The sequence below is a fragment of the Sinocyclocheilus rhinocerous genome, unplaced genomic scaffold (genome assembly GCF_001515625.1).
Source record: "Sinocyclocheilus rhinocerous isolate Xijiao unplaced genomic scaffold, SAMN03320098_v1.1 scaffold1625, whole genome shotgun sequence".
In the NCBI taxonomy this organism is placed as follows: domain Eukaryota; kingdom Metazoa; phylum Chordata; class Actinopteri; order Cypriniformes; family Cyprinidae; genus Sinocyclocheilus; species Sinocyclocheilus rhinocerous.
In genome coordinates, this window is record NW_015655987.1 from 225,151 (window position 1) to 238,116 (window position 12,966).

General features: G+C 34.5%; 1 protein-coding gene across 4 annotated transcripts in view; it reads left to right on the plus strand.

Moving 5' to 3' along the window:
• The first annotated feature begins 136 nt into the window (after positions 1 to 136).
• The window catches only part of LOC107718936 (hepatic leukemia factor-like), an 18,993-nt gene continuing 6,163 nt past the window's right edge, over positions 137 to 12,966 (plus strand). Inside the window, exons 1-2 of one of the 4 annotated variants that reach the window (XM_016526182.1) lie at positions 137 to 429; positions 6,927 to 7,256. In XM_016526182.1, coding sequence (XP_016381668.1) covers positions 309 to 429; positions 6,927 to 7,256 — 451 coding nt within the window. In that variant the 5' untranslated portion in view covers positions 137 to 308. Of the gene's footprint in view, positions 430 to 4,104; positions 4,413 to 6,926; positions 7,257 to 12,966 lie in introns of those variants that run through there. The other 3 variants (XM_016526184.1, XM_016526181.1, XM_016526183.1) reach the window with 3 other exon arrangements.

The following is a 12,966-nucleotide window of genomic DNA, read 5'->3' on the forward strand; positions in this document are numbered from 1 at the left end:
GTACGAGCAACAATGTATCGAGTCATGATGCATGATGGAAGACCACGCCCCTCGAGCTCTCATTGGCCGGGGCTCTATTCAACAGTTTGCCCTGTCCATTGACGTCACGGACGTCAGTCTTCTCACATGGAATTGCGAATCAGTTGCGCTTTTGCGTTCCAGCCAGCCGAGCTCACAGACGCGCGAGAAGAACCGCCGCTCATCGGGCTAAGGACTGTATTCCGACACCCCACTGCAGAGTTTTTATTTTTATAAGTTGGCTTTTTTCATTTCGTTTCTTCAAGAAAGACTGGTCTCTCCTTAACGCAATGGAGAAGATGTCTCGACCTCTTCCTATAAACCCAACTTTCCTACCTCCGACCCACGGCGTCCTGAAATCCCTGCTGGAGAACCCCATGAAGCTGCCCTTCCACCATGATGAAGGTAAAGGTGGGTGGCTGTTGCTTTGAAAGGGTTTAAATGGTCTTCTGCATCAGCTGTTCGGTGTCAGGCGCGTTGCGCGCTTTGCTTTCATTATAATCTGCGCGTAAACGCGCGTCATCCAGTGCGAAATGGATTTATGTTTGCGCGTAAAATGAATGCATTGCACTGCAATGCAATGCAAATATCAACATAAATATGATAATAAACATAATTTTCCATCTAAAATCACATCAGAATTCAAATCAATTATACATGACAGCATGCAGGCATGAGCAGGTACTGAAAAACACCGTGATGTGACGCGCGTTTACGCGCAGATTATAATGAAAGCAAAGCGCGCACCGCGCCTGACACCCAACAGCTGACGCAGAAGACCATTTAAACTTTCCAAAGCAACATCCACCCACCTTTACCTTCATCGTGGTGGAAGGGCAGCTTCATGGGGTTCTCCAGCAGGGATTTCAGGACGCCGTGGGTCGGAGGTAGGAAAGTTGGGTTTATAGAAAGAGGTCGAGACATCTTCTCCATCGCGTAAAGGAGAGATCAGTCTACCTGAAGAAACGAAATTTAAAAAGCCAACTTATTAAAATAAAAGCTCTGCAGTGAGTTGTCGGAATACAGTCCTCAGCCCGTGCGCAGCACTGAAGAGCAGCGGCTGTTCTGTTCTCGCGCGTCCGTGATCTCGGCTGGCTGGAGCGCAAAAGCGCAATTGATTCGCAGTTCCATGTGCGAAGACTGACGTCCGTGACGTCAATGGACAGGCCAAATTGTTGAATAGAGCCCCGACCAATGAGAGCGCGGGGGCGTGTTCTTCAATCATGGCTTGATACATTGTTGCACGTTCTCGATTTCATTCAGATTATTGCATTGTAACCACTGCAATGTATTTACCCCGGGCTGTTAATATCAGTAAAAAATGTGAGAGGAAGTACACATGAAAATAATAGAATGATTTAATATCATTAACTATTCTATTTATTCTTGATGCATAATTACTACCTCGAAATGGATTCAATTAATATTGAATATTGAAACACTAAACATTATAACATTGTTATTTTAGTATTATTTTTATGCAATTATAGTTTATACTTATAGTAATATTTTAATTAGCCTTTATTTATATATTTTCATTTTTAATGTTTAGCAATTTTGTTATGGACTTTATTATTATTACTAATTAGGTCCAATTATTTTTTATTTATATATTTTGTTTTAGTTCATTTTAGATTTTATTTATTTCCATTTAGTAATTTTAGTGCTTTGACGGAAACTTATTTCAGTTTATCATGGCGACATTTCTATTTTTTTATATTAATATTGCATTTAGTAATATTAATATTTAATATAATAATATTTATCTAGTTTTATTTCAATCAACAACCATGCTTTTAGTTTTAGTTAACAAAAACAAAACTGTTCCAAACCTAGTGATCTGGAACTCTCTACATAGGCAGAAGCTTTCTGTTGCCTTACAATGCTGCCTACATAGGCAGAGAGACAGACAGAAGAAGAAAATAAAAATCAGGAATAAAGTTGAACTGAATGCATTGTTTTATACTAAGCCCTCCCGCATTCTGACCTCCCTAAACACAAAACCATCTTCTTGGAATGGCCAATGCTCCCTGACTACACAGTAACAGCCAGTGTTAGTAACCAGCAGTCACCAGAAAGAGAACACGCATGCATGTGATTGGTGGAGAGTTGCGTGCGCGGAACGGAACATCCAATCCCAGCGAAGCTGCTGCGCAATGCGCTGAATTTAGGATCATTTGTGCAGCGTTCAGCCCTAGGCTGGAACTGACCTACTTTTGTCCAATAGCAGCAGCCAGTCGGTAATTCCGGTAGGAGCAGTGCGGGCCACGGCACATTGAATGTCATGTGTTCGCGATCCCTGTAGAGCGAGTCTGTGAAAACAACTCCAGCTCTGACTTCATGTCTGCACATTTACACTGATGATGACCACACCTGTCAGTATCAATACTATCATATAAATCAGCGTTGATCGCCTATTGATTCCCTGGATATAAAGATACAATTATACAGTCTAATGTGAGTGGTTTAAAATCATTTAAATATCTACTTTCAAGCAAGTCCAAAACATGCAAACGTGTGTGTGTGTGTGTGTGTGTGTCATGCTTAGTAACGGCGGTTGCCACAGCAAGGACTGTTGTGATGACGCATGCATACAAGTAGGACACACACACACACACACACACACGTTTGCATGTTTTGGACTTGCTTGAAAGTAGATATTTAAATGATTTTAAACCACTCACATTAGACTGTATAATTGTATCTTTATATCCAGGGAATCAATAGGCGATCAACGCTGATTTATATGATAGTATTGATACTGACAGGTGTGGTCATCATCAGTGTAAATGTGCAGACATGAAGTCAGAGCTGGAGTTGTTTTCACAGACTCGCTCTACAGGGATCGCGAACACATGACATTCAATGTGCCGTGGCCCGTTCTGATCTCACCGGAATTACCGACTGGCTGCTGCTATTGGACAAAAGTAGGTCAGTCCCAGCCGAGGGCTGAACGCTGCCCAGATGTTCCTTAATTCAGCGCATTGCCCACCAGCTTCACTGTGATTGGATGTTGTGTTCCGCGCAAGCAACTCTCCACCAATCACACGCACGCGTTTTTGTTTCGGTGACTGCTGGTTTCTAGCACTGGCTGTTACTGTGTAGTCAGGGAGCGTTGGCCATTCCAAGAAGATGATTTTGTGTTTATAGAGACGGTAGAATGTGGGAGGGTTTCATGTAAAACAATGAATTCAGTTCAACTAATTTCCTAATTGCACTTTATGCACTGACTGAGTGTACTTTCTAGGTGTATCTGCATTGTTCGACGAAGCATCCTGTAGCTGTCCATCAAATACACAGTGAGCTGCCTATGTAGGCAGAGAGTTCCATGTTCTATGTAGGGAGCTCCAGATCACTAGGTTTTGGAACAGACCCACTAGTTTACAGTGTTGTTATTGTGAACTAAAACTAAAAGTATGGTTGTTGTTTGAAATAAAGCTAAATAAAATTCAATATAAAAATTAAAAAAAACTAGAAAATTAGAAATGTTGCCATGATAAACTGAAATAAATTTGTCAAAGGACTAAAATTACTAACTGGAAATAAATAAAAACTAGAATGAAACTAAAACAAAAAATGAAATACAAAGTAATCGAAGCTAATTATTAGTAATATTTAATAATAAAAAATAATATTAAAGTACATAACAAAATTACTAAAAAAAAATTTTTAAACTGAAAATACAAATAACAACCGCTTAAAATATTAATAAAAAAAACTACAATAGTATGTAAATAATACTCAGTAGTGTTTCAATATTCAATATTAATTTAATCCATTTTCAGGTTGGAATTATACATCACAAATAAATAGAATAGTTAAATGATATTAAATCCTTCTATTATTTTCATGTGTACTTCCTCTCACATTTTAATGAGTTTTATTTATATTAAAAACAGCATAAGGTAAATACATTGCAGTGGTTACAATATAATAATCTCGAAACGCAAAAAGAATGTAATCGTGTACGAGCAACAATGTATCGAGTCATGATGCATGATGGAAGACCACGCCCCTCGAGCTCTCATTGGCCGGGGCTCTATTCAACAGTTTGCCCTGTCCATTGACGTCACGGACGTCAGTCTTCTCACATGGAATTGCGAATCAGTTGCGCTTTTGCGTTCCAGCCAGCCGAACTCACAGACGCGCGAGAAGAACCGCCGCTCATCGGGCTAAGGACTGTATTCCGACACCCCACTGCAGAGTTTTTATTTTTATAAGTTGGCTTTTTTCATTTCGTTTCTTCAAGAAAGACTGGTCTCTCCTTAACGCAATGGAGAAGATGTCTCGACCTCTTCCTATAAACCCAACTTTCCTACCTCCGACCCACGGCGTCCTGAAATCCCTGCTGGAGAACCCCATGAAGCTGCCCTTCCACCATGATGAAGGTAAAGGTGGGTGGCTGTTGCTTTGAAAGGGTTTAAATGGTCTTCTGCATCAGCTGTTCGGTGTCAGGCGCGTTGCGCGCTTTGCTTTCATTATAATCTGCGCGTAAACGCGCGTCATGATGTTTTTCAGTACCTGCTCATGCATGCATGCTGTCATGTATAATAGATTTGAATTCTAATGTGATTTTAGATGGAAGTTTATGTTTATGATTATGTTTATGTTGATATTTTCATTCCATTGCAGTCCACTGCATTCATTTTACGCGCAAACATAAATCCATTGAGCAGTGGATTTAACCGGAATGCATAATGTTACCTGCGTAAAATATGATTATTTTGCGCATTATTAAAGCATTTGGAAGAATATGCAGAGTCTACTCAACCGACACTGACTTTATTTTGGATAGAGGTTCGCACGCAGTGGTGATGATTTGCACTCATAGTTCCCTATAGAGGGCGCCACTGAGAGTCTCTGATTGTTTTGCGCTACCTCAGTCCTCATCATGCGTTTATAATATAAATAAAACGCTATTTTATCTTTGGATGCACGTAAACAGGTCGTGCATTAACAAGATATAACATATCCATTCTCTTTTTTCAGTGCATGCACAATAAATATGTTGGTTTGGTTGCATTTTTGGATTAGTTCACCCGCTTTCTTCATTCTCATGGCATTCCAAAACTGTACTTTCTTTCTTCTCTGGAGAAATACTGAGAAATTGCCACTCTTTTCCACGGCTGAGCAACAAAGTCACAAAATGCACCATAAAAGTCACAGCTGGTAAAAACTAAACTGCTGTATGACTAAAGAAGACCTTGAATGAAAATGTGTTATGGGCCACTTTTAAGATGTTTTGGAACAATGCATATTTGTAAAAAAGGTGCATAAAATGATATATGTGTAAAATGATTTAAATGGAATTTAATTTTGATATTTTTATGGTGTTTTTTTACTTGGGCTGCCTAAATATTCCTCAACATTTCTCCCTAAGTGTTTAACAGAAGAATTAAAGTCAAACCGTTTTGAAAACAACAACAACAAACAAACAAACAAACAAGTAAACACAATGTCTTACATGAAAAAGCATATTTTCATTAAGATGTTTTTCATTGCAAAATTGACATTTTCGCCTCAAATTCTCATTATTGCATTGCAGTGGGGAAAATTTTTTTTATATATATATATATATATATATATATTATATACACACACAAAACATTTACATGTTGTCATCATTTATACATATTTGTGTTGTGTTGCATGCTGATTTGAATAAAAACAGTACTATATTAAAGTCATTTTCCCTGTAATTTCACTGGAAATGTGCTTAATTGACAATTCGAAAATGCTTTATTTGCTTTCTGCTAAATATTATTTATTACACATTTGTGTTGTTTCAAACCTGCATTTATGCTGATTTTAATTAAAATAATAATAATAATAATAACAATAACTTTAATAAAGTAATGAGACTGGCATGAAAAAAATGTGCTTAATTGTCATAATTTTGCAATGCAAAAATCTAAATTAAAATATGCTTTATTTTCTTAATACAAAATATTGTTTTATATTACACATTTGTGTTGTTCCAAAACTGTACTTAATTTATGCTGATTTTAACAAATAAATGACTTTATTAAAGTAATTTTACACTGTAATGCAGGATAAAAATGTGCTTAAATGTCTTAATTTCACAATTCAAAAATTCTTAATAAAATATGCTTTTTATGTCAATTATTATTTGTATTATTTTATTATTATTTATTACACATTTGTGTTGTTCCAAACCTTCATTTAATTTATGCTGATTATGTGTGTGTGTGTGTATATTATATATATATATATATATATATATATATAATATACACACACACACACATAATCAGCATAAATTAAATGAAGGTTTGGAACAACACAAATGTGTAATAAATAATAATAAAATAATACAAATAATAATTTACATAAAAAGCATATTTTATTAAGAATTTTTGAATTGTGAAATTAAGACATTTAAGCACATTTTTATCCTGCATTACAGTGTAAAATTACTTCAATAAAGTCATTTATTTGTTAAAATCAGCATAAATTAAGTACAGTTTTGGAACAACACAAATGTGTAATATAAAACAATATTTTGTATTAAGAAAATAAAGCATATTTTAATTTAGATTTTTGCATTGCAAAATTATGACAATTAAGCACATTTTTTTCATGCCAGTCTCATTACTTTATTAAAGTTATTGTTATTATTATTATTATTATTTTAATTAAAATCAGCATAAATGCAGGTTTGAAACAACACAAATGTGTAATAAATAATATTTAGCAGAAAGCAAATAAAGCATTTTCAAATTGTCAATTAAGCACATTTCCAGTGAAATTACAGGGAAAATGACTTTAATATAGTACTGTTTTTATTCAAATCAGCATGCAACACAACACAAATATGTATAAATGATGACAACATGTAAATGTTTGGGCTGGACAGTGACAATAACGCCTCCGTCTTGTTCCTCCAGGGTTTGGGAAAGACAAAGAGAAGGAGAAGAAGTTGGAAGAGGACGGAAACGCTCTCAACGCCCCTCAGTCCGCCTTCTTGGGGCCAACGCTGTGGGACAAGACCCTGTCGTACGATGGCGACAATTTCCAGCTTGAGTATATGGATTTAGAGGAGTTTCTGTTGGAGAACAATATTCCCGGCAACCCTGGGAGCGAGCAGAACCAGCCTTCCCAGCAGCCCCCCTCCCCCCCGTCTACGCCTTCGGTGGTGGATCTCAGTAACCGGACGACCACATCCGTTCACTCCGGGATCGTGGGCCAGAACTGCCGCCAGAGTCCCAGCAGAGCAGGTACCCACCCGAACCTTGAAATGACACCATCTAATCTGTGCTTTCTGTTCACCTGTGCTCTTAAAAAATAACGGGTTTTCCATAGAAGATCCATGTTGGGGTCCAAAAAGAGCCTTTCAGTGAACAGTTCTAAAAAAAGAACCCTTTTTAGAATCTAAAGAACCTTCTGTGGAATGAAAAGTTTCCATGGATGTTAAAGGTTTTTCATGGAACCATCAATGCAAATAAAGAACCGTTATTTTTGTGTATGCCATGTTTATCATCTTCTGCTTTGGTTAATCATCAGTGTTTTCTATCTGACCTCTGTAGACTTTTAAAGATTCACCAACGTAATAATCCAAAACTCAAGCGTCTGTCGTGGAGTTTTGAGTGACAGAAGTGAGAGTTTTGAAGCGTTGGTCGGATTCCTTGGACTTTTTTTTGCTAGAAGCTGCAGAGGAAAACAGGGAGAACGTGCATTCGAATTCATTTGACGCTGCAGATTTTGCAAGAAAATGCATTGGTGCATTACACAGTGACATCCTTAAAAGAATAGCATTTTTTTAAGTCATGAAATAAAAAAAAGTTTAGTGACCGTTTTGCTGCACTGGTGCAATATTAGTCGCTGCTTGTTTTAAAGAACTTAATAAAAATATATTGTATATTAATGTCAATATTTTGTATATTCTTAATACTAAAAGTAAATATTTTAAAAACAAATATTTTTATTTTAAAATATATAAATATATATTTTAATATAAAATATACTGCAGTGCTATTTAATATTATGTGTGCTTAATAGTATAAATATTTTGTAAATATATAAAAAATAAAAATTAAATTAAATGTAAATATTTTAAATACAAATACTTTTATTTTTATAGTATATAAGTATGTTTTTTTGATATATAATATATTTGATAATATATTTAATTCTAGCAATATTTTGTCATTTTTACTAAAATTACATGTAAATATTTTATATATAAAATATATAATTATGTGTTTTTTATTAAATGTACAATAATGTGTAATGTGTAACACTTGAATATATTATTTAATAGTACATGTATTTAATATTAAATATATTTATTATATATTATGACATACTGTATAAATTAATTCTGTATAAATTGCATAAACGCATTGCTTATATTGGGGCTTGTATTATCATTGTGACACTTTTGCATCAAAAACCAAAGACAATTTGCACATGCACATACAGTTCATACTGATAATGCATTACACACTGACAGTGACTGACATTTTTTTAAATCGTGAAATAAAAAAAAAATCATTTAGTGATGGTGTTTGCAACACTAGTGCAGTATCACAGCACATGCTTGATGTGCATTTCGTTACTCAAACTATGAATGCATCTGCCCAAATGTGAGGAGGAGCCGTCGCATTGATCATACATTCCTTCATGAACCAGTGACTTTCACACATAATTCTCATGCTTTTACAGCCATTAAACCTGCCTTGAGAAATTAGACACGTTTCCAACAACATGTGTTATGTCTTTAATCTGTGTAAATGTAGTTAGTGCATTAAGTCATGTATGTTTTATGGCTAATATAGGCGGAAACTTTATAGAGACACGAATGTGACGTTCATCCTAATAACACACCAAACTACAACAGTTATGGCTGCTTACCATCTTTGAAAGACAATCAAACACACCCAACACACTCCTACATAAATGAATGTAGATTATGTAAATCTCACAAAACATGATCCACTTATCCCCCAAAATCAAAATAAGTAAAAAATAATAGTATTTTGCATACATTATTTTTTTTTTTGGTATTGCAACATTAACAAAAAGCACATTTTCACCTTAAAGTTTCATTACTGCATTCAGGAGATTACATTTCTATATTTAATTTTATTGACATTTTTCATGTTGAGCGAGAATTTGAGAGTATAATATAATATTTAAGTGTCAGGATTTATCAAATCTGGACTTTATAGCCACTTCAGGTGAAAGTGAAGTGAAATGAATACATTTACTCAATAGAGTTCAGTACTCTCAAATTAAGAGCCATCAAAACATTTCCAAAAACTTGATGAGAATTTCTTCTATTCATATTTTTAATATTAATATTTTTTAAATATATAAGTGATTTCTATATGTATTTAAATGTATTTATTTAATATAATATATTTATGACGTATTGAATAAATTCATTCTGGTAAATTAATTGTTCTTCCAGCATGGTCCATAAAATGGAAGTTACATTTAATTGCAAATTTGTAAATGTAATTTCAATCTAATATTTTTAATATCCTCAGTGTTTTTCTAAATATTCCATATGTGTGTCAATGAATAATTTGCACTGGGAAAAAATGAAATGAACATTATTATTAATTGTAAAATTATAAAATCATTTATTTCTGTTTATTTAGATAGTTGCGGTGAAATAAGAACTAGGCAGGTTTCAGGATATTCTTCCACTCGTTTTGATGTTTTGGACATGTTGTATCTGAAAGCAGTTGGGAATATTTAACTGTCAGGATTTATACAATCTGCAGACTTTGGGCCAGATTTACTTAACAGGGCACATTAGCGTGAGAGCGCAATTCCAAAAAAGCGCAGATGGGAGTGGAGATTTCTGCGGGTGTTTTACTGACAGTGCGCAAACTAAAGAACACAGACGCATCCCGATCATGTCCATAATGACCAACACAATCTACCAGGAGCAGCGCAAATCAGCGTCTGCTTTAACACATGCTTTTTATTGGCGTTAAATAATGGCGCAAATCCCAGTAATTTGACGAGCGCAAACGTTAGTAAATCGCGTTGCGTGATTCATTTTAATGCTCTCCTCCCATAAATTCTGCATCTGAAAGGGAAACTCCTACAAATGCATGTTCAATAAGGTCCGGCGCAAAAATAACTGTGTCCACGCCTTTTCAGCGCTCATTCTCTTCACTGCGCGTCTTTAGTTAATCCTGACAGTAGCCTAGCTACTATTTTAACGCCAACGTGAGGCGAAATGTGCGGACGCGTCCAGCCAAAGCCGGCACAGGGTTACTGTACAGACTCTACACTTTTATTCCCTTGAAAGGGCTTTAAAGGGCTAGATTTTGCGCCAGCGCAAACTGTTAGTAAATCTGGCCCTTTATAGCAACTTCAAGGTAATAACAGTGTAGTAGCCCTGCGCTGGCGTGTACTAGACGCGTCCCTGCCTAATTATCCGTTTATAGGCTTCATTTTGCGCCCCCTCAGTCTTAGTTTGAAACACAAGCGATGCAAAACCTTCATCCGACGGTGACCGTCGGCGCGTTCAGAGCTCATGCATCACGCCAGATTCCTTTCAGTGATATCAAACATAACCTCAAGCCCAGGGGTCCCCGCCCCCCTAAATCCTGCCCTGCCCTTCACTGTGTGTCTTCAGTGCGTGTTTACATTTCTGCATGCGCGTTCACATGCCTGCTCGTGTCTCGGGTGTGTGTGTGTGTGTGTGTGTGTGTGTTCTGTCCAGACTCGCGGTTCAGGCTCCGTTCTGCACATTTCGCCTCACGTGAAGCCAGCGCGTTCTCAAAGCAGCGTGCGCTGCCATGTGATCAACAAATGCGGACGCGAGAGAGAGAGTTTGTCGAGGCGTGACACGCCCCTCCCATTCCTTTCCAGCGTTCTGATTAGGCACCGCCTCCGTAGCCCCGCCCCTCGCTCGCCGACACGCCCCTGCCCGCCCCTCCCACCGGCTGCAGAGTCACCCTGCTGCTGTTTTGCAGGGCAGAGCAAAAGTTTAATTTAGATTAAGTAACATTTTTGAAATGGCTCCTTTTGCTTCTTGAGTTGCATATGAATTACATTTACAAGATAATTTACTGAATTCACAGAAATTCAACACTTGCATGATTAATTTTGACCAACTATTCTATAATGTGTAGCATACATTTGGCAAAGAGCCATTCAAACTTTTTTTTACTTTTTTTTTGACACATTGTTTTCAGAGACCTTAAGAATATTTAGTATTTTGTTTAATACTATTTTGTATTTGTATTACTGTTTTTGTAATATTAAATGTTTTATATTCAAATATTTTAAAAATTCTTAAAATATTTGTTATATTTTAATAAGTATTAGAATGTATTATTTAATAATAAATGTATTTAATATTATGTATTAAAATATTTTGACATATTAATAATTTAATTAATGAATATTAATAAATGAATTATGTAAAATTAATTACTCTTACACCATGGTTTATTAAAAAAGGTTAATTTAATTATACATATAATTTAAATAATCTTTGTAAATTAAGTAAGTTTTGAAACTTTTTTTCAAAATGTTTTTTTTTTTCATAGAACTGAAGAATATTTTGTATTTTTTAAATATTAAATGTAAATATTTTTATTGATAATATATCATAGTATGTAATATTATATATAATAAATTATGGCATAATTTTTTTTTTTCTGAGATTAATTAATTTTTCTTCAACCTTGGTTTATACAATTAAAATGTAATTCTATATAAATTAAATAATCTTTGTATATTTTTTAATATCAAATATAAATATTTCTAATATATTTGATTATGTAATATATTATAATGGATTATTTAATATGATATGTATCTAATATTATATATTTAATATATTATAACATTTTGAATAAATGTATTAACTAAACCTAATTAAAATATATATATATATTTTCAAATATTCTATGTGTGTGAACAAACATGTTAGTGAATAAAAAAAAATGCATTATTAAAAACTACATTTACAGCAGTTACATGCATTTATTTCAGTTTCTTTCCATTTTTCTTTCCTTAAATGCAAACACATATTACTATTCTTCATCCTGTTCGCTACCTCAAATCAGATTCACAGCAATTAAATAATTAAATTCTGAACTGTGAATGTCAGCAGTGGACTTTGCTCTCTGCTGCGTGAGAGATCGGAGAGGACTAACGTTGATGTACTGTTAGAGTGAAACAAGGACGGGTGGAGGTTATTGATCAGCTTTGAGTACCAGAATGGATTGAGATAGGGACGTTAGTTGTGATAATAAACAAACACAGAGGTCAGAGGTCAGAAACAATCTCCTGGCGACTCCAAAAATGACAAAAGTCTCTTCTGCTCATCAAAGTTGCATTTATTTGATTAAAAATACATTATACTCTTTAAAAATATAATTGTGAAATATTATTACTATTTAAAATACCTGTTTTTTTATGTGAATTTGTGTTCAAATGTAATTTATTCCTGTGATCAAAGCTGTATTTTCAGCATCATTACTCCAGTCTTCAGTGTCACATGATCCTTCAGAAATAAGTATAATATGCTGATTTGCTGCTCAAGAAACATTATTATTAATGTTGAAAACAGTTGTGCTGCTTCATATTTTTGTGGAAACCGTGATGGATTTTTTCCAGAATTCTTTGAGGAACAGAACGTTCGAAAGAACAGCATCTATTTGAAATAGAAATCTTTTTGTAACATTATAAATGTCTTTACTGTCACTTTTGATCAATTTAATGCATCCTTGCTAATTGGTGGTATACATTTTAATCAAAATAATAATTAAAAAAATGTAACTTAATTTAAACTTAAACTTAACTTACACTTTTAAATTGTAGTGTATTTCAGCCCCTGCTGGTTTATATATATATATATATATATATATATATATATAAACAAAAACTACTAAAAGTGACAAACATACAACAAAATGACCAAAACGTTAAATAAAATAAAAATGAAAAAAAAAA